The sequence below is a fragment of the Schistocerca nitens genome, chromosome 4 (assembly GCF_023898315.1).
Source record: "Schistocerca nitens isolate TAMUIC-IGC-003100 chromosome 4, iqSchNite1.1, whole genome shotgun sequence".
In the NCBI taxonomy this organism is placed as follows: domain Eukaryota; kingdom Metazoa; phylum Arthropoda; class Insecta; order Orthoptera; family Acrididae; genus Schistocerca; species Schistocerca nitens.
The window spans coordinates 173267780-173294249 of NC_064617.1; the positions used below are offsets into that span (position 1 = coordinate 173267780).

The window sequence follows — 26470 nt, forward strand, 5'->3', positions numbered from 1 at the left end:
GCAGTCAAAAAGGAATACAAACGTCTCAAAAATGAGATTGACAGGAAGTGCAAAATGGCTATGCAGGGATGGCTAGAGGACAAATGTAAGGATGTAGAGGCTTATCTCACTAGGGGTAAGATAGATACTGCCTAGAGTAAAATTAAAGAGGCCTTTGGAGAAATGAGAACCACTTGCATGAATATCAAGAACTTTGATAGAAACCCAGTTCTAAGCAAAGAAGAGAAAGCAGAAAGGTGGAAGGAGTATATAGAGGGTCTATACAAGGGCGATGTACTTGAAGACAATATTATGGAAATGGGAGACGATGTAGATGAAGATGAAATGGGAGATATGATACTGCGTGAAGAGTTTAACAGAGCACTGAAAGACCTGAGTTGAAACAAGGCCCCTGGAGTAGACAACATTCCATTAGAACTACTGACAGCCTTGGGAGAGCCAGTTCTGACAAAACTCTACCATCTGGTGAGCAAGATGTATGAGACAGGTGAAATACCTTCAGACTTCAAGAAAAATATAATAATTCTAATCCCAAAGAAAGCAGGTGTTGACAGATGCGAAAATTACTGAACTATCAGTTTAATAAGTCACAGCTGCAAAATACTAATGCGAGTTCTTTACAGACGAATGGAAAAACTGATAGAAGCCGACCTTGGGGAAGATCAGTTTGGATTCCATAGAAATGTTGGAACACGTGAGGCAATACTGTTAACATCGAGTATAGATTTAAATGTCAGGAAGTCGTTTCTGAAAGTATTTGTATGGAGTGTAGCTATGTATGGAAGTGAAACGTGGAGGATAAATAGTTTGGACAAGAAGAGAATAGAAGCTTTCGAAATGTGGTGCTTCAGAAGAATGCTGAAGATTAGATGTGTAGATCACATAACTAATGAGGAGGTATTGAATAGAATTGGGGAGAAGAGGAGCTTGTGGCACAACTTGACTAGAAGAAGGGATTAGTTGGTAGGACATGTTCTGAGACATCGAGGGATCACCAATTTAGTAGTGGAGGGTAGTGTGGAGGGTAAAAATTGAAGAGGGAGACCAAAAGATGAATACACTAAGCAGATTCAGAAGGATGTAGGCTGCAGCAAGTACTGGGAGATGAAGAAGCTTGCACAGGATAGAGTAGCATGGAGAGCTGCATCAAACCAGTCTCAGGACTGAAGACCACAACAACAACAATATAGAGCCAGATCAAGATTTTAACATTTTGCTAAAAACAAGAATGTAGCTAGCAGGAACTTCCCTAATGCTTTTGTTGATCATGTTCCACAGCTTTGATAAGTTGTAGAAAATACACAATTTAACACTTTAAGCTGCTGTTTAATTTAATAACTATACAGCAGCTTAAGGTGTTACATAATGTCATCTCTACAATACTTTTTAATGATCTAATGGATTCTGTACTCTTCCATGAGGCTTTATTTTTTAAAGTAATGTCTGTTAGTGATGCATGTAGTGTCTGCACAAGTAAATCTGAAGCATCTGTATTTTCTCACCATGATGAAGTAATCATTGAGTTTAGTGGCAAATAATTTGAAAGTGTCACTAATTCTGCCAGAGCTATTTTCTGGGGCTCAGTTTCATTTGGGTCAGTATTTTGTTTGTTTCTTGTTTAATAAAGTTCCAAATAATTTCTGTCTTTTCTTGGAGTGTTTTATTTTTGAGTGTATTAGAAGAGTTTTATTTTTTGATTGGTAGTAAAGGATTTTCAAATCCTGATCACTGTTTGTTCTCTGAATTACATAGAGCTCCCTCTTCCTAGCACAACATACTTGCACTACTGGCCATTAAAATTGCTACACCAAGAATAAATGCAGATGATAAACGGGTTTTCATTGGACAAATATATTATACTAGAACTGACATGTGATTGAATTTTCACACAATTTGGGTGCATAGATCCTGAGAAATCAGTACCCAGAACATCCACCTCTGGCCGTAACAATGGCCTCGATACGCCTGGGTATTGAGTCAAACAGAGCTTGGATGACGTGTACAGGTACAACTACCTATGCAGCTTCAACACAATACCACAATTCATCAAGAGTAGTGACTGGCATATTGTGACAAGCCTGTTGCTCGGCCACCATTGACCAGACATTTTCAATTGGTGAGAGATCTGGAGAATGTACTGTCCAGGGCAGCAGTTGAACATTTTCTGTATCTTCTGGATACAGAACCTTACAGGACCTGCAACATGCGGTTGTGCATTATCCTGCTGAAATGTAGGGTTTCACAGGGATCGAATGAAGGGTAGAGCCACGGGTTGTAACACATCTGAAATGTAACATCCACTGTTCAAAGTGCCGTTGATGCAAACAAGAGGTGACCTAGATGTGTAACCAATGGCACCCCATACCATCATGCTGGGTGATATGCCAGTATGGTGATGACAAATACACGCTTCCAATGTGTGTTCATCACGATGTCACCAAATACGGATGCGACCATCTTGATGCTGTAAACAGAACCTGGATTCATCCGAAAAAATGACGTTTTGCCATTCGTGCACCCAGGTTCGGCGTTGAGTACACCATCGCAGGCACTCCTGTCTGTGATGCAGCATCAAGGGTAACCGCAGCCATGGTCTCCGAGCTGATAGTCCATGCTGCTGCGAACATCGTCGAACTGTTAGCACAGATGGTTGTTGTCTTGCAAACGTCCCCAGCTGTTGACTCAGGGATCGAGACATGGCTGCACGATCTGTTACAGCCATGCGGATAAGATGACTGTCATCTCGACTGCTACTGACACGGGGCCGTTGGGATCCAGCACGGCATTCTGTATTACCCTCCTGAACCCACCGATTCCATATTCTGCTAACAGTCACTGGATCTCGACCAACGCAAGCAGCAATGTCGCGATACGATAAACCACAATTGCGATAGGCTACAATCCAACCTTTATCAAAGTCAGAAACGTGATGGTACGCATTTCGCCTCCTTACACGAGGCATCACAACAACATTTCACCAGGAAATGCTGGACAACTGCTGTTTGTGTATGAGAAATTGGTTGGAAACTTTCCTCATGTCAGTACGTTGTAGGTGTCACCACCAATGCCAGCCTTGTGTGAATGCTCTGAAAAGCTAATCATTTGCATATCACAGCATCTTCTTCCTGTCAGTTAAATTTCACGTCTGTAGCATGTCTTCTTCGTGGTGTAGCAATTTTAATGGCCAGTAGTGTGTATTCCAATGATTTATCCACCTCTTATCCTTTCTTCTGTTCAATTTCACTCATATTTGGTTTAGGAGGAAAACTGAAAGTACCACAGAAATATGTTCAAGAGAGAGTTAAATTTTCAATCAACATTGTCTGGTTTATAAATTTCTTCCCTGAGTTCTTCCCATAATTTCTCTCAATGCACTGTCATAGATTCAATGTTTATAATTCTGCAATACAATATGTTTCTTCTATGATCTGTAACTCTCTCATCAGTAAATTTTATTTTTAACAGCTAACTATCCTGATCATATTAACCACTGACTCCTGATTTACAGCTAAATCACTGTAAGTTGTTGGGTCTAAAAACAGATTGCCAAAAGCTATTGCACTGTGTCCTCCAGTCATTGTAGGGAATTTTACTGTATAAAATAGTCCAAATATGGACATCAACAACTCTAGGTCCCCTCAGTCAGTACTATCAGATAAAAAATCAACATCAAAGTCTCCACAACAATGATTCTCCAGTTAAGTCTGTGTAACTTTATTAAAACTATTTTTAGCTGCTTCATGAAGTGATCATTAATGGTTTAAATTTATTATGATAACACGAGATTCAAATTCACCACATGAAAAGGCAATGGAAGATTGATTAAAAGTGACGTGGCACACATAACACTACACAGAGATAAAGTGATTGTGATTTTCCTTGGTTCCATAAATTACCTTTTATACAGACATGTACTTGTAATATAGAACACATCATTTTGATTACTTCTAGACAATATACATATAATATGCTTCACAGAAATAACATACAATAGTTTACAGAGTGTGACATAATGCTAACTGATTTACACCAGAGCTAAAAATACATTTTAGTGAATCCTATATTGTACATGAGTAGCTTAGTTTCTCACACTAATTTGTAATTCTAGTTTCTTTTAATATTTTACGTGATGTTTATCACTCACAGTATGAATTTTATACCAGCATATTTAGGTCCTTTTTCAAAAATTTGAAGTCTGTGTGAAATGCACCGTAGTTGTTTTTTATTCTTCATGTTATGAGAATAAACACTCACTGGTCTCCAGTTATGTAGCATCTTGTCATGCAGTCATAATGGTTTTGGATATATACAGTAACAGAAACATCAAAATATTATGTTCTTTGAAACAGTTTCTACAAGATTCTCATTGCTTCTTTTTCAATATAATTTGAATGTCTTCTTCTGAAGTGTGAATATTCTTTTCATTCTGGTGATGGTTGAGTTCTCCCATACTGTGATACCATATTGCATGTATTGTTGAAAGTGTCAATGATATACAGTGTACAAGAGGTCTTCATGTGCATATTGAACCAATCGTTTCATTACAAATATCACTGAGCTTAGCTTGATGGATACAGTATTTATCTGCTGCTTCCAATTTAGCTCACTCTCTATTGTTATGCCTAAAAACTTAACTGACGTTTCTTCTTCCAGTTCTTTTTCACCTAGAAAAAATCTATGTTTTCTTCCTCTTTTTTCATGTTGACAACCATGTTCATAGTTTTTTTTTTTTTTTTAGATTAATAATCAATGCATTGTCCGTGAGCCATTGTGCTGTATTATTGACTGACATGAAAGTGTTTTTCTCAATTGCTTCTAAGCTGCTGGAAAAATTTAGCACAGTCATATCATCTGCGTACAGTATCTCATTTTCATTCTCACACTTGTACATTATTTACAAATAAACTGAAGAGGATAGGTCTTGTAAGAGATCCTTGAGGTACACCATACTTAATGCTTATAACTTCTGATGTGTTTGAGTAGTCATTGGTCACATATTTCCTCCTGTTTCTGAGATATGATGTTATCCAGTCTGCTGCTTGTCCACAAATACCAGTATACTCTAGTTTCTTTAGTAGGACTGCATGATTAATTGTGTCAAGTGCTTTGGATAAGTCAAGAAAAAACCCAGACACTACCATCTGGTTGTCTAAGACCTGTACAATAAATTCTGTTAATGATTCAATTGCTGTTTCTGTTGATTTCCCTTCCTGGTATCCATGCTTTGGTGAGTTAGTGTATTATGCTATTCCAGGTAAGCAGTTAGTCCGTTGACCATGAGCATTTCTAATATTTTGGAGAAGCCTGATAACAATGATACTGGCCTATAATTATTAGGCTCATCATTTTCTCCCTTTTTGTATACTGGTACTACTTTAATTAATTTAAGTTGATCAGGAAATATTCCTTCTTGGAGTGAGCAGTTGACAATATCCAACAGTGGTGTAATTATGCCCACAACCACCTGCTTGATTAGGTAGTCTGATACTTCATCATGTTCAGCACACGTTTTTCCCTTAAGCTTTCTTTATAACCTTTGTCACTTCCTGTTTTGATACTGGTTTCAGAAATACTGAGTGGCATGGCTTATCTTTCACTGTGGTCTGATGAGTTCCTTGGTTATTGTTTGTGTGCTTTAGGTTTTCCATTGTATCTATGTAGTTATTATACAGAATGTTGGCAATTTTTGTTTTGTCTGTAATTATTATGTTATTCACTTTCATATTTTCCATTTCATTTGTTTTTGTGTGTATTTTTCCTTGACCCTCTCAGAGTTAATTACATCCTAGGCAGTTTCCATTTCATGTTGCCTTTGTTTATCATAATTATAGAAAATGAAAAAATACAATTAATCATTTCTCAGGAACTGATTGGTGTGATACCTAACTGAAATATGTAGTTTCAATGTGTGTGAAAGCATGCTCCTAAAGGTGTTTTTAATATTTTCTACATTTTAATTGATTTCAGTTTTGTTGTTGAAACTGCAGTCTTTTGATAGTATGATAAAAAACTCTGTTTTAGTGGGGGTTGGAAGATGGGTACATATGGGTAGCCAGAAAGTGCAGTGGAGACACACAGTTATAGGCAGTGTATAGATGCGAAATGGTTGTCAGATTGTACATTATATTCACCATGTACACTGTCCAGTCACATTAATGTTATCACCTGTCAAAAGCCTGAATAACCACCTTTTGCTGTCTGGACTGCTGCAAGATGGAGAGTCTATGAGGCTTTGGAAGTTACCCATAGGGATATGGAGCCATGCCAACTCCAATACTGTGGCCAGCTGTTCTAGGTCTCTCTGTTCAGGATCCATGACACATACAGTGTGATTCAGGTGGTCCCACAGATTCTCTATTGGGTTTAAATTCAGAAAGTTTGGTGGCCAGGGGAGTATGGGGCTGTGTGATATGTTGCATTATCCTACTGGTAGACACTACTGTTCCAAACTGGAAGTAAGGGTGGACATGGTTCCCAAGGATAGAAATGTACTTTCCTTGATCCATTGTGCCTTCTAGAATGATAAAATCACCAGTAACGCCATGAAAACATTCCCTAGACTGTAAAATTCCATCCTCCGGCCTGGACACTTCTGATGTTGCAACGAGCATCTGACTGATGGAGCACAAAATGTAATTCATCTGTATAGGCCACCTGTTACCACTCAGTAGATATCCAGTTGTGATAATGGCATTTGCATGCCATTATCGGCAATGAACAGCAATGAACAGCAGTCAGCATGGGTGCACAAGCCAGGTGCCTACTGAGAAGGCTCATACACTGCAACATTAGCAGAACAGTTGTTGAGACACTGTTGGTAGCCCCCTGGTTCATCTGGGCAGTCAGTTGCTCAACAGTTGCATGTCCATTCACCCATACATATCTCCATAGCTGTGATTCACCCCTATAATCTATGGCTTGTGTTGCATCATGGTTGCTGTGGTGCTGGTTTTGGATAGTGCCATTTTGACAGGCATGGTATATTTTGCCAAGACAGTACATGAATAGTTTACAAACTTCGCCATTTTAGTAATACTTCCACCCTTGACTTGAAAGTCAATGATCTTGTCCTTTTGGATATCAGGTAAATCCAATTCCACATTATGATACTGCTGCACTGTCTTCCACATTGACCCTCACTGCTAGTGCTGTTAAATGCCATCTGTGATTGGTTATTGTATGTCAATGTCAATCATAGGTGGTAACTACATTAATGTGACTGGACTGTGTAGTTAGAGCAATTACAAATATTTCATTGCTGTTACAGTACAACACTTGTATTTTGTTTTATTTTGTAAGACATAAAACTTTTTCCATCTGCTTCAATATTTGGGCTTTCTTCTTTTCTTCATTTTATTTATTTTTTAATTTTTTGACCTGTTTTCATTTACCTTCACTATGAATAAGGAACAATTACAGTGGATACCAAGAGAAAGGGTGGATAACTTTTACCTTTAGATTCATATGTTACAAACCACTGTGAAGAGCATGGCAGCGAGTCTCACCATTATACCACAGTTAGGGTTTCTTCCTGTTCCAATTGCAATGGAGAATAGCAAAATGACTGCTTAAATATCTCTGTGCATGCTATAACTAGTCTCATTTTATCTTCATGGTCATCAAGGAAGTGATACACAGGAGGTTGAAAAATATCTCGAAATTCTGGGATCAAAAATACATGTACCAGGAAGAGAGTTCCATTTAATACAGGGGTTTTTGTTAAATCAAGATGCACTACAAGCAATATTGCAGAAACCTGTAGTGGTTTCTTTTATTTTTTCCCCCCTGCCACTCTTCTAACTGGTTTCATGCGGCCCACTGTAAGTGTTCTCCTGTGCCGATCTTTTCATCTCAGGCTAGCATTTTCAACCTACATCCTGAATTATTTGCTGGATGCATTCCACTTGCTGTCTTCCTCTTGAAGTTTCAGTTTTATATCCATACTCAAAGTTCATGACTAATCTACATCAGAAGCAGCCAGGAGAATAATGAGAACAGGTTCACAACTAGATCACAAAGAAGATTAACACATACTAGAAGCAGACATCAATGAGTATACACTACATGAATCTCTGTGTGCAAAATTTGTAGGTGCTCTAACTACTAATTTAGTCTGTATGCCTCTTCATAGTTCACACTGCCTGCCAGCTGTGGCCCCTGATGGAACTAATGTCTATACAGGTCGGAATGCAAGGCTCCACTGACCACTTGTGTCAGCATGTGCTGACAGTTGCTATTTCCAGTTTAATGACTACAATGGCCCAATCTGTGACCCCACAAACAACATATCCGGCACCATTCCCTGCATATGATGATGCAGCAGTAGACTTTAATGCTTATGAAACATGCCTGTGGCAACATTTCCAGCATTTGGGGTAATAGACATAAACTTGTGCAAAGCCCTTTTTTTTGGTCATGGATTTCACCTTGCATGTATCAGCTGCTGTGTCAGATCACCCCTTACAAGAACCTGCAAGCCTTTCTTTTGATCGGCTGTGTGAGTTACTTTCTACCTATCACTGTAAATGTATTCACATTATTGCTGCTCGTATGGAGTTTTATCACTGCCAAAAGCAGCCAAAACAGTCATACAGAGCATGGGCAGAAGAACTACATGGACTTAACTGCCATTGTAATTTTGTGACAAATGTTCATAAGGAATATTATGCAGGTCAGGTGGTTCATGATGCAATCATACATTTTGCTTCTGACAGGGAAGTTTGAGAGTGGGCTCTAGAGTGCAAAAATCCTTCACTTACAGAAGTATTGAACATAAGTTAGTAATATGAAGTTTCATGGGTTGCAAGTAATCAGACAGAAGAATGGTCTGAAGTTAAAGAAATCAGTTCCTATCATCCCTCCCTGCCTTTAGTCAGTTTGCTAGGGAATGTAGATGCCTTTGCAGCAGTACAGAGATATCTCGGCATTGTATAGGTACTCACTGTGTGCGACAACAACTGCCCACAACAATTAAGTGACACCTTCGTGCTCCACTGCCTTCATGCCCATACTGCTTCATTCAACACAAATGGACTGCATGTCCCAAGTGCTAAGCAATGTGTAATAGATGCCACACGAAAGGACACAATACTTCTGTATGTAACTCCTTTCCAAATCTGAGTGAGGATGTGACAAACATGATTGTGAACAGTGTATCAGCAGTGACGGTGTTGCATAGCAAGTTATATATTGAAGTACATGTGTTTAACAAACCGTTGTGAATGCAGATGGACATGGGTGCAGCAGAGACATTGGTGAATTCTCAGACTTATGTGGATTTGGATTCTGCCCCCTCTGACTCCAGTGTCTGGTGAGTTATAAAAGACAACTGATTCTCATTCTTGGACAGTTTTCGGCACTTGTGACTTGCAAGGCTGTGGTTTGATCATTAACATTCCTAGTTGTGGACAATGCTTACACTGAAAATCTGTTTGGTTTGGATGCTTTTAACTGTTTGGAATCTCTATTGATGATGAAGTTCATCTGGTTTCTGATAAAGTTCCATAACAACAGAATTTCAGGCTCATGATGCAATGAAACATTCTGCCTGCCACCCTTTTCTCTAGGCCCATGCCGTACCATTAACTTTAGGGGATCAAGTAAAAGCAGAATTAGATCATTTTCGATCCTTAATGTTATTTGTGACTGGTAGAAGTCGACCTCAGGGAGGATGAGTTTGGATTCCAGAGAAATGTTGGAACACATGAGGCAATACTGACCCTAGGACTTATCTTAAAAGACAAGTTAAGGAAAGGCAAACCTACATTTCTAGCATTTGTAAACTTAGTGAAGGCTTTTGACAATGTTGACTGGAATATTCCCCTTCAAATTCTTAAGTTGGCAGGGTTCAACCACAGGGAGTGAAAGGCTATTTACAATTTGTATAGAAACCAGATGGCATTTATAAGAGCCGAGGGCATGAAAGGGAAGCATTGGTTGGAAAGGGAGTGAGTCAGGGTTGTATCCCCAATGTTATTCAATCAGTATACTGAGCAAGCAGTAAAGGAAACCAAAGAAAAATTTGGAGTAGGAATTAAAATCCATGGAGAAGAAATATAAACTTTGTGGTTTGCTGATGCCATTTTAAAATAAAAACAGATGGTTTTTCACTTTTGATGGACATTCTTTTCCTAAAAAATTACTTAAAACCAATAACTATTTTTGAAGACAAAGAGAGTTTATTGTATAAAGCAGAAGATAAGGAAACGATCACAAACATAAAAATTGGACAAATACTAGGCAATATTCTGTTTATAAAATCTAGCATTATTGGCAGATAATGGATATTAAGTTCCACTAAACTTTCTATATATTTACAAATATAATAGTTTCCAAAAAATATAACAAGGACGAATTAAATGACCATCCCCTACACAAAAAGACAGGGTTGTAGCCTCTCCCCGATGTTATTCAATCTGTATATTGAGCAAGCAGTAAAGGAAACTAAAGAAAAATTTGGAGTAGGAATTAAAATCCATGGAGAAGAAATATAAACTTTGTGGTTTGCTGATAACACTGTAATTCTGTCAGAGACAGCAAAACACCTGGAAGAGCAGTTGAACGGAATAGACCGTGTCCTGAAAGGAGGATATAACAAAAGCAAAACAAGGATAATGGAATAGTCAAATTAAAGTAGGTGATGCTGAGGGAATTAGATTAGGAAATGAGACACTTAAAGTAGTAGATGAGTTTTGCTATTTGGTGAGCAAAATAACTGATGATGGTCGATGTCGAGAGGATATAAAATGTAGACTAGCAATGGCAAGGAAAAAGTTTCTGAAGAAGAGAAGTAAGGGTCAAAAAGTCATTTCTGAAAGTATTTGTATGGAGTGTAGCCATGTATGGAAGTGAAACATGGACGATAACTAGTTTAGACAAGAAGAGAATAGAAGCTTTTGAAATGTGGTGCTACAGAAGAATGCTGAAGATTAGATGGGTAGATAATGCAACTAATATGGAGGTATTGAGTATAACTGGGGAGAAGAGGAATTTGTGGCACAACTTGACTAGAAGGATGGATCGGTTGGTATGACATGTTCTGAGGCCTCAATGGATTACCAGTTTAGTATTGGAGGGCAGCATGGAGGGTAAAAACATACAGGGAAACCAAGAGATGAATACACTAAGCAGATTCAGAAGGCTGTAGGTTGCAGTAGTTACTTGGAGATGAAGAAGCTTGCGCAGGATAGAGTAGCATGGAGGACTGCATCAAACCAGTTTCTGGACTGAAGACCACCACCACCACCACCACCACCACAACAACAACAACAACAATAACAACAATGTTATTTGCCCTTTTTCTTCCAGTGAATGGTCAAACCACTGGAGATAGTAAAAAAAAAATTACTAGTAAGATACACTTCTGCTGTGATTTAAAAAAAAAATCTATTAATGCACAGTCAGTTATTGATACTGTACCCATTCTTTGCCGTGGCCTGACGAGCTGCTAGAAAAATTAAGGGGGGGGGGGGGGAGCTATAATTTTTCAAAGATTTATTTGGCAAAGGCATATTTAGAGCTGTGCTTGATGAGGAATCTAAAAGCCTTCTAGTTATCAATACCCCATTTGGTCATTATGAATACCAGTGTTTGCCTTTTGGTGTAGCAAGCACACCAACTATTTTTCAATGCTTTTTAGAGCAATTTATTGCATCAGTTCCAGACTGCATCAACTATTTAGATGACACAGTAATATCTGGTGCCTCTATGAAGGAACACGTGCAGTTCCTTCATGCTCTGTTTTCAGTCTTATAGTCTACAGGGTTAACTTGCAATTTGGACAAGACACAGTTTTTTCAACTACCCATTATTTATTTGGGTTTTGAAGTGTTGCTTGCTGCGTACTACCACAAATTAATATTGGATGCTGATTTTGTGAGACAACAACTCCAAGCATTATTACATTAAGGTGTTCCTTACCATTGGTCCTCAGCTTGTGACTGGGCATTAATGTAATTGAAATCTTGGCTGCAGTCAGCCTCTTGCTTGGCCCCTCTTCAGCCAGGCCAGCACATGTGTTAGCGATGGACGCGTCTCAGTTTGGCTTTGGTGCCACACTTGCTCATAAGTATGCGAATGGATCTGAACACCCTATTCCATATGCCTCCAGATCTTTGAATTCAGTGCAACAGTATTAATCTCAGATAGAGAAAGAGACTTTTCTGATTATGTATGCTATAAACAAAAATTCATGTCCTTCTATATGGGCCTAAGTTTCAGTTGATGACAAACTCAAACCACTGGCATCTATTTTTAGCTCTTTGGCATTCTTGCCATACAAAGTCACACATTGCTTACAGTGGTGGGCTCTTTTTCTGTTGTGATACAGTTATGAGAAACATTTTTGACCTATGGCACAATAGGCAAATGCTGACACCTTATTGCATTTGCTGACTGTTCGGGATCCAAAGTCTGATAAAGAGGAATTACTGTGGCTTCATTTAGACATGGAAGCTCAAAATGTTGTTGATGGTTTACCTATTACTAGCACTAAAATTGCAGCCACTGATCCTGTTCTAAGTAAAGTTGTTTCTTTGGTGCAGCGTGGTTGACTAGACAAACCTCTGGGCCATGCTTCTGATTCTTTGAGAAATTATTTTACACCATTTGAACCACTGGGGTGCATCATGTACAAAAGCATTAGAAAGCAGACACTTTTTTGTCCAGGCATTGATGGGGAAATAGCACAAGTTCTTGCCACTCATCAGGCAGCTCTTTGTGCTTCTTTGTCACCATGGGCAGATCCTCAGCAACCTTGGGAACAAATTCATGTAGATTTTGAGGGACCATTTTCGAATTTCTACTGACTTGTTGTAACTGATGCTTATTCTAAGTTCCTGTATGTGGTGTGTTGTCTGTCTGCTTCAACGGAAGCAACCATTTCAACTTTGTCAAAAGTTATTGCAATGGAAGGTCTTCCATACAAGCTAGTTATAGGTAACAACCCTAGTTCATATCTCAGGAATCTGAAAATCTTTATAAAAAAGTGGTGTTCACCATGCAATGGCTCCTCCTTTCCTCTCTCAATCAAATGGGCAAGCAAAATAACTAGTATGAACATTTAAGACTCGGATGAAAAAATATGTTTTAGATGTATCACTGGAAGTAGCTTTTGACTGGGCACTCAGTTCTTATAGGTTCATCCCTGTTGGTGATAAGAGTCCAGTAGAGTTGTTGCACGGTTGTCAGCCCCAGACTCTGCCACATCTGCCTTGGCCGATGCCAAGCCTTCTGCCCAGATACCAGGCCATCTGCTGGCAATGGTGCCGCAACACTTCTATCGTGGCACAGCTGTCTGGGCTCACAGTTATGGCTGTCGGGATGATTGAGAGTACTCATGGCTGTTGCATCTGTATCATCCACATGGCTGAGATGAGGGCTTAATGATAGGTAGACCAGCTATGACCTCTGTCACTCCCACATCCTTCGTCCACCTGGCCATCTCCTTCATCATGGCTAATGCCCTTGCCTTCTCCGCTGCCGGTGCTGATATCTTCACAACTGTCTCCTCTCGTGTAGGTGCCCCCTTCAGCTGGGGGGGGGGGGGGTCACAGCAGGACCCCGTGTCCCAAGCTGTCACAGCTGGTGCCTCTGCCCCTGCCATCCCCGTTGCAGTCCGTGCCACCTATTCCGCCTCCTTCACCACAACCTCCTTCCATGGGATGTGGACCGTAAGCTGCCTGTCATACCATATGGCCACTCACAGGGTGACAGGTGCCGAACCTGTCTGTGCTGACGCCACTTCCAACCCCACACGCCAGTGGCAGCATGTCACATGATTCAACAACCTATGTCAACCACAGAATAAATAGAAATGAGCACATTGTTCACTTTTTTGCAAGGGAAGGAGAGTGCTGTAACTAGCAGTTTTGTGTGTGGGGCTCTTCATAGTTTGTCCATGAAATTTGTATGTGATTCAGCCACTAGAGGCCATCTGGCCTGCTAATATGACAGCAGTTGCGTGCCACAGCCTGCTGGCTGCACTCCCCTATTGGAACTAATGTTTATATAGGACAGAGTGCATGGCTCTGTCACCCACTCATGTATTCTTAATTGTCTTCCATGTGTGTGTACTGCTTGTGAAATAAATTACAGTGTTCTTGCATTAGAACAGTAGGCATCCAGGTGGATAACAGACTGAGGAGGCACCAGCAAATGGTGATAAGTTTATCAAAAAGCTCAAATCTACCTGCCAAGCAATGGAAAAATCCAGGATGGAATGTAACAATATAATGAAAATGATTGTTGCTACTCACTGTATAGTGAAGATGCTGAATTGCAGAAAGGCACAACAACAAGACAGTCAGAAAGTTAGCTTTTGGCCAGCAAGGCCTTTGTCAAAAGTAGACAGTAGACAGCACACACACACACACACACACACACACACACACACTCATGCAAATGCAATTCACACAAATGACCACAGTCCCTGACAGCTGGAGCCAGACTGAACAGCAGTGCATTATGGGAGAGGCAACTGGGTGGAGGTAAGGAGGAGGCTAGGGCAGGGAGGGGGAGGGATAGCAGGGTAGTGGTGGGGGACTGTAAAGTACTGCTGGGAGCGTGCAAAGGAGGTGGAGAGTAAGACAACTAGGTGCAGTCAGGAGGTTAGACAGTGGGTAGGGAAGAGAGAGGGGGAGGAGGGGGAGGGGAGAGGGTTAGCAGGAAAGGAAAGAAGTAAAAAGACTGGGTGCATTGGTGGAATGAGTGCTGTGTAGTGCTGGAATGGGCATGGGCTAGATGGGTAAGGAAAGTGACTAACCAAGGTTAATCATTGTTATTACCCATCTAGCCCATTCCCATTACAATCACTAACAAAGATTAGTTATTGTCTCTATCTATCTAGTCTAATGAATTCTGATTACTACTTTGTTTTGTGGTTTTGTTTCTGATGAAAGTCTTTGTGTGTGAATGCAGCTTGCCGCTAACTTGGTGTAATGTTTGTCTGTACAGAAGTGTGTCTGTCGTCTTTATCGCTCCTTCACTCGAAGTGTGTCTGTCGTCTTTATCGCTCCTTCACTCTCACACCTGAATCAGTACAGTAAAGTCAGGGCTTCGTGTATTATGATTGGCTGATCCGTAAAAGGACAGACAAACAATTATACTACTGGAGGATTCTAAGTAATTTCTAGAATTACATTCACTCTCTCTCTCTCTCTCTCTCTAATTTATCTGTGTACAATTCAAATATAAATTACTTGAGATCAGCCTGGTCGAATCTCCGGTAGAGCCCTTCGTCTTAATACTCAGCGGCGGTCTTGCTAGAAAAAATCTTTACATTTGTTATTATTATTAAGCGCTGCATTCAGTTGGGAAAATCGATCGTTTGAACAATTCGTTCAGTTTACGACAGATCTAATATTTCAGATGTGGACGAAGCCTTTTTGGACGATTTATAAAACTCATAGATTGCAGGTTCTCTTCGTCACAGCTGAAACTTCCCAATTAATTACAGGCCTAGACAATCATCAATGATTCATACAGAGAATTCATTCTTCACTCACTCTGTAATAAAATGGTCACAAACCTTATTTCTGATGAAAGATGTATATTGAATCCTTGTCAATTACAGGTTCCGTTTCCGTGTATTTTAAGTCTCAGGAAATTTACCTTTTTACAGGTTTATCATTTCTTTATCTGTCCCGCTATCGGCACAAATTTCCCTTGTTCGCTTTAGTGCGAAGAAGAGTACCTAAACTTCTTTAGGAATCCAAAAATCCTCCCACCGATATTTCCGAAACTGTTCCCTTCTCTCTCCTTCTCGATACTATAATAACCATGGAGCATACATATCTGTACCTCTGTTGTTCCAAAGAATAAACGTACTAGAAAATTACCTTGGCGTCGACGAGCTGTCGGCGCATATCTTACTAGAAAAATCTGATCAAATACTTTTCAAACGTAAATAAATGTGGATGATTAGATTGATCACTATTAATTAGTGCGTGGTAGAGGGTAATTTTCCGTGGGGATATTACAATGCCCCTCGCAGCGAGCGAAGTTTGTGAGCTCAATTTTGATTCACCGAACACACTTCGCGAGCTATCTATTAGCGTGGATAACCCGGAAGTGATTATTGTCAGTCCTCCGACTGAAAAAGAATATTCTGTTTGAGACAGACGAAGAAAAGAAATGTGGAAAACAGAAGAAATGAAGAGACAGGTACCGCGACTGTATTGCTTTTACGTGCATCTCATTGTTATGTTTGCTGTGCACAACCAAGGAAGATGATCTTACATGAACTGTTGTCAGGGTCTACCCATTCGGGAACTTTCTTAAGCAGGGAAACCTTGGAAAACCTCTTAAGCTTAGACCCCCAGCCTACGGTACATAGAAGATAGGAAAGCCTATAGAAGAACAAAAATAATTTTGAAATTTATCTCTAAAGAAAAGATAGGGATCAATTTGTATCACGATTTAGAGAAGGGTAGTTTGTGCCTCTAGCAAAAAAAACTTTTTACAATAAATAACGTGAATTTGCGTTTTACAATCTTGCTCCTAGTACAATGTCTTGCGGTGCTAAACTCCCCCGGGTCTTGCATGTCCCCGACGTCCACATTTGTAGTCGGTCTTCTACGCGGCCCCCTTTGTAGTTGATCTTCTACGCGGCCCACAATGGGAAGAGTAGAAGGAACAGGGATACTCGAATTCACATGCAACATTCATTCCAAAAGAATTAGCAGTGACCAAAAGGAAGACTCTTCCTGTAAGAGAACTGATTAGGTTGCACCATCCAAGATTCTCCTTTTTGAAAGCAAAATCCTTATGGCTTCATGGATCCTTTTTGTTACGACGTATTTCAATGAATTCAACTCTTAATTAATGATGTTGCCAAAAGCATCATCCGATTTACTCTCGTTTGAATACTCCTTTTTACTTTGCCTCCCCACTGGTACTTATAAGTCCAAACGCTTTAACAGATTTTCTATGACTGATTTGTTCTTCGTAATTTAAAGGATTCATGTAACTTACTATAGATTTTGGATTCAAATCATCAAATAATGGAAAGTGTAGTTCATTTTATACCCAGACATCATCCATATTCCCTTAATAAGTCATATAATTTAGCTATCCTCAAAACTTTTTATTCTAAACCATATATTTCTTCGCTTTAGTGCTGAAATGTAAAAATTATTAGCATTGAGGAATGCGGATTCGCTTCTTTCATTTACTCTCTGATTCATACTGCGTTCATCCATGCTCATCTATGGAAATGGATTTTTCAAACATAATTCCCAAACGAACACAAACCATTAAACAACTATTAATTGTATGAACATTACTTTTTTTTAATTATTCATTAATAAATTAAAAACTCTTAACTTCTAATTATAACCCCTATTCCTTTTAAAGTTCAACATGAATCAGTTTATCCTCGCGTTTGGTGCGAGTCTCTTATAAAGCATATCTGTGTCGTCTCTATCGATTTTAATTCTCGCGCCGACGTCAACTGTTTTGCGCGGGAAATTGTCTTTGCGGCGTTAACCGTCACTCACGATTCACTACCACAACACATCCCTTCACACGTTTACCCATCTAAGCGTTCACATGAGATTATATATGAATATTCACTTTAAACCTTTTTTTGATTATTCAGCGTCATTTGCGGGAAACATTTCATTCTTCTCGCAGGTCAGTCAGATACTTTATACATCTTGATCACATTAGCAAAGCTAAAGTTCTATATTCACTCAAACCACAGGTGAAGCCTATCTCCACTATCCTTTTTACAACACTCAATAGTAATAATTAGTCACTATTTCTATATTCTATGTCATTGATTAACTACTTCACTTTAAAGGTTTTTAACACTACACACACACAGTTCATTGTTATATTTTTTACGAGCGTTCATCTCTGTCACTCGGAACACCATTCCTCCCTATCTCCTATTCTTCATTATATCTTTTTAAGGCGTCATGAGGAAATAACCCTTTTATTTTGTTCGATCCCGTGTATGCTTTTGGCACGACCAACAATGGGGAACAGTATGGGCTTGTAGAGGGTTCAATCAAACCCCATTTCAACATGCGATCTATTTCTTTTTGAACTTGAGCCTTTAACCTCCAGGGAACAGGATAGAAAGTTCGACAATATGTTTCGTGCGGCTTAACGTAGAGATGGCATATGTATCCTTTAATCACTCCTGGCCTTTCATCAAACACGTTTTCATACGCTAATAATAATTCTTTGAGCTGCTTCTTCTGATCTTCAGTGATGCCGTCGGATTCATTTAACTTCTCATACACTAATTGACCGAAATCTCCTTTGACTTGGAACTCATTATTTGCGTGCTGTTTAGAATTCTGTGCAGTCCTGATTACTTGTACACTGATCCCACTATTATATTTTCTGGTAAGGCCTTCCTTTTTCAACAAGTCCAACTCAATTTCTTGTTTATTTATATTTAACCAAATTTTTCCTGTTTTAAAATCTATTCTGCATCCGTATTGACGTAGGCTGTCGACTCCGATAATGCAGTCTACCACCAAATTTTTCACCACAAGGAATGTGCTTAATATTGCTACATTTCCTACTTCTACACTAAGTAGTGACTGCACTTTTACATTCGCCGATCGAGCCCCAACGGCGCCTATTATTCTACAATTTTGAACTGGAAAACTTGGTACTCGTCTTATATTTCTGATCTTGTTGAATAGAGCCTCCGAAATAACATTCGTGGTTGCAGCTGTGTCTAAAATCGCTGTTATAGGTACAGTCTCCCAAATAACTTGCACTTCGGCTACTGCCACCTGTTCCTTATCCTCATCTTGGGGTTCTAAGTCTTCGGTCAATTCATCTGCCAGTAATCGTCCATCATTGTACGTTAGCATTGGTACACATATCCTGTTGCCCCTCAACCTATTGTTGACCGCTCCTCCGGGGCACGAGTGGGTCCTTACAAGTTTGTTGGATTTTGATTCGCCTGGTGGTTGACATCGTCCGTTACTTCGGTAATCACCGGTTGATTCGTAGATGTCCGTCCCCACTGATGTTGGTTATTTGAGTTTATTCCCCCCAGTTGGTTCCACTTTCTATTACCGTTATTGTTCCATGCTTGGGGTCTGAAATTCCTTTCGCTCCCCCATACGGGATTGTATCTTTTCCCATTCCTGTTATTCCTTGGATAGCCCCTCGCAAGACTATTGCCGGTATTATTGTTGAGATTTTGAGGGGTTTCTCCACTATTTATCGATCTCTGTGCGTTCCCTTGCCTACCATTTGCCGGAAGTTCTATCTCCCTATATTGGAATCTGTTATTACGGGCTTTCTGGCTGTTCTCTTCTATAATGTCTATATGATCTAACGTCGTGAGGAACGACTCCAGGTCTTTATCGTTGCCGTAAATTAATTGATTCCGGATGCTAGTTGGTAATCTTGCCTTAAGTATGTTTATTATGTCTGGCAAAGGCATAGGTCTGTCCCAATATCTTGTTTTATTTATATATTTTTCAAAATACTTCCTAAGGCTTCCTTTCGAAAAAGAGAAAGGCTCTGGGTAGAGCACCTCCTGCCTTAGGCGTTCCTGTACCCCTTCTGACCAGAATTTTGCTAAAAACGCTTTTTCAAAATCTTCATAGGTCGAGCAAACAGAAGTCATGTCCGAGGCCCAGATCGCCCCCGAACCTTGTATATACCCAGTAACGAAACTGATCTTCTGCCACTCCGACCAATTTCTGGGTAGCACTCCTCTAAAACTTCGAATAAAAACAATCGGATGGACCCCCCTTTTGTCAGTGTTAAAAATCTGAAATTGCCGATGCTTTATCATTTTTTCTTCTGCATGACAAAGGCTTTCATAATCTCCATCCACTAAAACGTCACGCGAACAACTAGCTCGTGGCCATTTGATATTCGAGTTACTTACACATGTCGGTATTGTGTGCGAATGTGCAGTAACGGGGTCTATAGTCGCTGACAACTTCTGCTGTTGGCCTGTATTCATTTGTTCTGAGCCTTGTTGTGAAACGCGTATCGACTCTTCGATCGTTTGTTTCCAATGCTCGAAATCAGCACCTAACTGCTGTCGCACTTCCTCAAGTCCTTTCGCAAACAAATTCTCTTCCTGTTTGCCGCATAGACTCTGGAATGCTGCTTTAACATTTTGCTCAACGTTTTCACACATTAGCCTTTTGTTTTCTAATGTGATTTCGGATAATTTACCCGTTAATACATTAATCTGGTGGTCAATAACGTCTTGACGTTCTGTCAGATGTTCCACACTTTCCTTTAGGTTCGTCTGCGTACGTGCCAATTCCGGAAGTTGCGCAATTGCACATGACATGGCATCTTGCTTTTGTACTAACTGCGGAACCATTTCCACCTGTTCGCGTACTGTATCTATCTTAATAGCCACGTACTCCTTCATTTCTACACGAACGCGTTGAGTAGATTCCTCACATTGAGCTTTAACCAATTCGATTTGTGCAGTTAATTTTCGTTCCGTCTCTTCGGCCTGATCTTTTAGTTCCTTTGTCTTTTCCTCTATCCGCTGCTCTAATTCGGAAAAACTATCATGTAACTGCTGCTTAATCTCAGCTTTCAAATTTTCCTGCCCTTCAGTAACTGAGGCTAATTTCCTGTTAATGTCGGTTTTCAAATTTTCCTGCCCTTCAGTGACTGAAGCTTATTTTGTATTCAAATGGTTTTGCCCTTCAGTAACTGATGCTAATTTCGCGTTAAGGTCGGTTTTCAAATTTTCCTGCCCTTCCGTAACTGAGGCTAATTTTGTGTTCATATTATTCATGGTCTCAGTTAACATTTACATCTGCCGCATTATAATTACTAATGGATCTAATCCATGTTGCATCCCTGCTGTTACATCTCCAGCCGTGTCTACCGGGCGTTCTATTGCGCTATCTGTAGCGATTGGTTCTACAACACTTCTTACTACCTCATTATCATCGGTGCTCACAGCTGAAGGCTGTTGCATGTTGCTCTGCTCTGCTTGACTCATCTTAAACATTGCCCTAGTTAAAACCATATAAATGTTCTACAGTCAAGATTTATATATATCTCCCTTCACACAAGAATACTTTCGTATAGTACTTATACGGTTAAATGCAACTAGGGCAGTTCAATCAAACTACGTCTTATGTGAACACAATTAGTAAATGTTCAAATCTACGTCTACTTCCAGAATACTAGCAAGCTTTAATTAAAAAATTATAGATCTGGCCTTTTGTCTGCGCCCTGCGTGCTATTTATCTGTGGATCCAAGTAATTCGACTGCGAGTATTTCTTCTCTTTTTTCCAAGTTAGGTTGTCTCGTCGTCGTTCACATGAAACAAAGAACAAAATTATCTTAACAACGTCCAAAAACGTGTCCTGTCACGGATTGGCCATTCTAATGAATTCTGATTACTACTTTGTTTTGTGGTTTTGTTTCTGATGAAAGTCTTTGTGTGTGAATGCAGCTTGCCGCTAACTTGGTGTAATGTTTGTCTGTACAGAAGTGTGTCTGTCGTCTTTATCGCTCCTTCACTCGAAGTGTGTCTGTCGTCTTTATCGCTCCTTCACTCTCACACCTGAATCAGTACAGTAAAGTCAGGGCTTCGTGTATTATGATTGGCTGATCCGTTAAAGGACAGACAAACAATTATACTACTGGAGGATTCTAAGTAATTTCTAGAATTACATTCACTCTCTCTCTCTCTCTCTCTAATTTATCTGTGTACAATTCAAATATAAATTACTTGAGATCAGCCTGGTCGAATCTCCGGTAGAGCCCTTCGTCTTAATACTCAGCGGCGGTCTTGCTAGAAAAAATCTTTACATTTGTTATTATTATTAAGCGCTGCATTCAGTTGGGAAAATCGATCGTTTGAACAATTCGTTCAGTTTACGACAGATCTAATATTTCAGATGTGGACGAAGCCTTTTTGGACGATTTATAAAACTCATAGATTGCAGGTTCTCTTCGTCACAGCTGAAACTTCCCAATTAATTACAGGCCTAGACAATCATCAATGATTCATACAGAGAATTCATTCTTCACTCACTCTGTAATAAAATGGTCACAAACCTTATTTCTGATGAAAGATGTATATTGAATCCTTGTCAATTACAGGTTCCGTTTCCGTGTATTTTAAGTCTCAGGAAATTTACCTTTTTACAGGTTTATCATTTCTTTATCTGTCCCGCTATCGGCACAAATTTCCCTTGTTCGCTTTAGTGCGAAGAAGAGTACCTAAACTTCTTTAGGAATCCAAAAATCCTCCCACCGATATTTCCGAAACTGTTCCCTTCTCTCTCCTTCTCGATACTATAATAACCATGGAGCATACATATCTGTACCTCTGTTGTTCCAAAGAATAAACGTACTAGAAAATTACCTTGGCGTCGACGAGCTGTCGGCGCATATCTTACTAGAAAAATCTGATCAAATACTTTTCAAACGTAAATAAATGTGGATGATTAGATTGATCACTATTAATTAGTGCGTGGTAGAGGGTAATTTTCCGTGGGGATATTACACTAGCCCATTCCCATTCCAGCACTACACAGTCCTCACTCCATCAATGCACCCTGTCTTTTTTACTTCTCTCTTTCTTCACTACCTCCCACTCTCTTCCACTCTCTGTCTAACCTCCTGACTGCACCCAGCTGCCCTACTCTCCACCTTATCCCTGCACACTCCTAGCAGCACTTTCCCATCCCCCACCCCTACTCTGCTATTCCTCCCCCTCTCCACCCCAGCCTCCTCGTTACTCTCATGTGGTTGTCTCCTCCATAATGTGCTGCTCCCCACAGTCTGGCTCCAACTCCAGAGACTGTGATCAGATGTGTGCGAGTTGTGTTTGCACATGTGTGTGTGTGTGTGTGTGTGTGTGTGTGTGTGTGTGTGTGTGTGTGTGTGTGTGCTGTCTATTTTTGACAAAGGCCTTTCCAACAGTCTTTTTCTATCCTTTTCATTATATTGTCAAACCTACCTACTATGCACTTAGAAATATCTCTCATTATACTGATATATATGCAGGATTTGCATTTTTCACTCAGTAATATGGCATATTCTTCTTGTAAAATATAGCTAAAAAATGTTTACTCTGCAGACATATACAGTTAGAATGTTATGTGAAGTTTAGATCTAAACATCTTGCTAAAACTGTTTCAGGGATTATATGTGTCTCATACTTTATTCCAATACATTTACTCCCATATGTTTTTGTTATAAATATTGATGTGAATATAAGAAAAAATATGGGATTCACAACCACAGTACTAAAAGTACAAATAATTTCCATATCGTCCATTCATCCCTGTTTGGCCAACAGCCTTGCTTCATTGAATATACCAGTTCCTGTCATATCAACAAAGTTAAACTATGTCAGGCATGGGCAGCAATTGGATGAGTAACCACCCAGGTACATCTTGTGCTTTTTGCCAATTTTCCATTTGTCTTTCCAGCAAAGGGGAAGTGGGCTTGTGGCATAAAATTCCTGATCACCAGATTTTGCACCAATTTCCTGGATTAAATTCCAAACTTCCTCACAGTGTCTCATTGAATGAGGGCATATGACACTGTCAATGGTGAACTATCCATCAATTGGGGATGTCAAGCTTGGTGGTCTCATTGGTGCTATTTGAGAGGAGAAGGCCATGTGTGTGCACTAGGTTTCACCCTCTCCCTTCTGTCATCATTGCGCATTGCAAATGTGTACTGCAGTATGTACAAACATAAACACACACACACACACACACACACACACACACACACAAATTACAGTAACCTACTCAGATCAGATACACAAACCTCACACTACTTTGTGAAGGAAAGATGTTAGTGTGCACAAGACTTAGGAAAGACCTTTCCAATTAGGTGCCTGATCCTGCCCCTTGGTGGTTTCCAGCCAATCATGCTATATGACTTTACTCTTTTATCCCTGTCAGTGGTTGAAAAATAAGTTACATTCTGGTACAAAAATCTTTAAGAAGGTGCCAGAAGATGACACCACACAGAAAATTGTAAATCCCCAAATAATCAAAACAAGAGTATAGTTTCTTATCTGCTTGTTCTATAACTTAATAAAATTTATAGTCACAGTAGACACTAACGTTCTCATTAAATGAGTTTTAACTTTACCAGTACCTAGACAGCAGCTAGTAATCTGTGTAAAGTTGCCTATATGTTGCTGTTGAAATATTAGATAAAAACAGCAGCTTTATGATGTTAAAGAAAGATCAGTGGGTTTTTCAAAGTAATTACAGGCCATTACAATTGTTGGTATAATACATTAGATAGTGTGAAGGTGACTCTTTTTCTTCACATACTGCTAAAAGAAGACTACAAGGTAAACAAAGTTTACATGATTTTCAAACTGCTGGTGCATGCTGGTTTCCTTCAATCAAAAAATTAGCAAAAATGAAGGTAGACACCATTCACCTGTAATGGATTGATGTGCAGCACATGGACACATTGAATAGTACAGTGGCTTTTGAGCTACAGCTGGGTTTCAGTTTAAGTACACACAACCACATAGACATTGAAATACACTTGCTTGTGACTGAAGTGATCCTCACTCCTTATGGGTGGGTGTGCAGGCTAACAAATGTGAGAGGAAGGAAATGTGTCTACTTAGAAGGGGTAAAATGTTAGGGCAACAAAAAGATACAGAGAGAGAGAGAGAGAGAGAGAGAGAGAGAGAGGGTGTTTGCAGGAGGGAAGGGGGCACAGAAAGAGATATATCACAAGGTCTAAATAGTGGACAAATGGGGTGCAAAATAAGAAGAGACAAAAGGGTGAGGTTAGCTGTTTGGAGAGGGTACAAGCTGAGGTTTAGTTTTGGAGGGCTGCAAGAACTAAGCATATACTGGAGGGACAATTGTCACCTGCATAATCCAGAGGAGATGGTCCAGGATGGAAACAAACAAATCACACAAGATAGGTACTGAAGCAGCTTTTGAAGTCAGTGGCGAGGTGTACAACATTTTTAGTGGCTATGTGGTTGGCCTCAGTTTGGTAGTGGTGTACATGATGTAGCTGTTTCATTTATGTTTCTACATTTTGTGAGATAGGAAAATACTGTTACTTCACTGCAGGAGGAAGGGGTTACCTTAAGGTAAGATACAATTAGAAAATCATGAATAACTGACTGACCATCATTAGTAGATCATGCCATAATAGAACAATCAATTAAGAAATTGAAGAAGACACTGATAAATTTAATTTGGGAAATAGGACTAAACCAAATATTGCTTTACTAATGGAAACCAGGTAAGAGAGATAAAGAACACCTGAAATATTTAATAACCATATTTCTCCAATAGAAAATTCATATTCTGACTGCATTAGTATGATGCAATTCTTAAAAAATTATTAAAGCAAGAAAAAGAAAGTGTTATTCATTTAGTGTAGATGATACATTTGATTTGCAGAGAAAACATTATCACTGAAGTTGTTGCATACCAGATAGAACATGTAAGAATATTTCTAGCTGAAAATTTCATAACATCTACCATTATATATAATAATATAGAAAACTAAAAAAAATTATAAAAGCATTCTAAGAAATTATCAGTGTGTTAATGCACTACATAGTACCTGAGAAGTAAAGATTTCAGCACCATATGACTTTGCTGCAGATGCCAGAGACTCTGAGACAGCTCCCATACCCCCTCTTGGGTAGCCCCAAGCACCAATTTTCCCATTCACTTGGCCAAGCATGTGATGAATCAAAACATACCTAGTAATAATAAAATGCTTATAATTCATTGCAAGAATAAAATTCAACTGTAAGATGTTCTTGATATATGGAAAGGTATCAGAGACAATTATACATATTTAAGAGATAAAATATAAATAAAAAGCCTTCAAAATTTGAAATCAAGTAAAAAGTGTGTTTAGACAGAAAATGGTTCCATTTAATCAAGTATGGGAAGAACAACTAAAATGCAAAATAAATTTTAGATTTTCAGAAACCTGCTGAAGCATATTTTCTTTTTAAATGCACATGAAATAAATAAATAAAAGATGTTGAAATATATTTTGGTTCTTTCTGAGGGAAGATAAAGATATGCGAGGTGTATGAGAACAATTACGCATTCCATTCATATGTTGTAAAATGTATACCTTTCTCAACTCACAGGTATTTTCTCTTTTTCAGCACTAACTTTCAGCTTTTAGCAAGTTTTATCTGTTCTAATTTCTCTTTAACAAGATTCTGTATTGAATATTCAAGAGAAATGGATGACTTTTAGCAACAGTTAGTTCAAGTTTTGTGGAATGATAATGAGCATCTGATGTAACTGAAAGAGAGTGCAGGCAGTTACAACTGTTAAGAAGGCCCACATGAAGAATGCGTAGCATACAGAGTCATCGAAATGAAAATTTCTTGGTTTCCAGAAGGCTTTCAATGGAGTTCCACAGTTGCACAGACTAGAAAACAAGCATAAATACTCATGATTTTGAAGTAGTTTTTGCATAAGACATCTTCAAAAGGAAGTGTTTTATCACTTTAGACGAAAAGCCTCC

At 39.3% G+C, this 26470-nt stretch overlaps 1 protein-coding gene across 1 annotated transcript in view; it reads right to left on the reverse strand.

Annotated features, from left to right (window-relative positions):
* Window positions 1-26470, reverse strand: part of LOC126252970 (pyridine nucleotide-disulfide oxidoreductase domain-containing protein 2-like) — a 169989-nt gene that overhangs the window by 97637 nt on the left and 45882 nt on the right. Inside the window, exon 6 of the mRNA XM_049953991.1 lies at window positions 25541-25682. Within this exon, the coding sequence (XP_049809948.1) occupies window positions 25541-25682 (142 nt within the window). The remainder of the gene's footprint in view (window positions 1-25540; window positions 25683-26470) is intronic.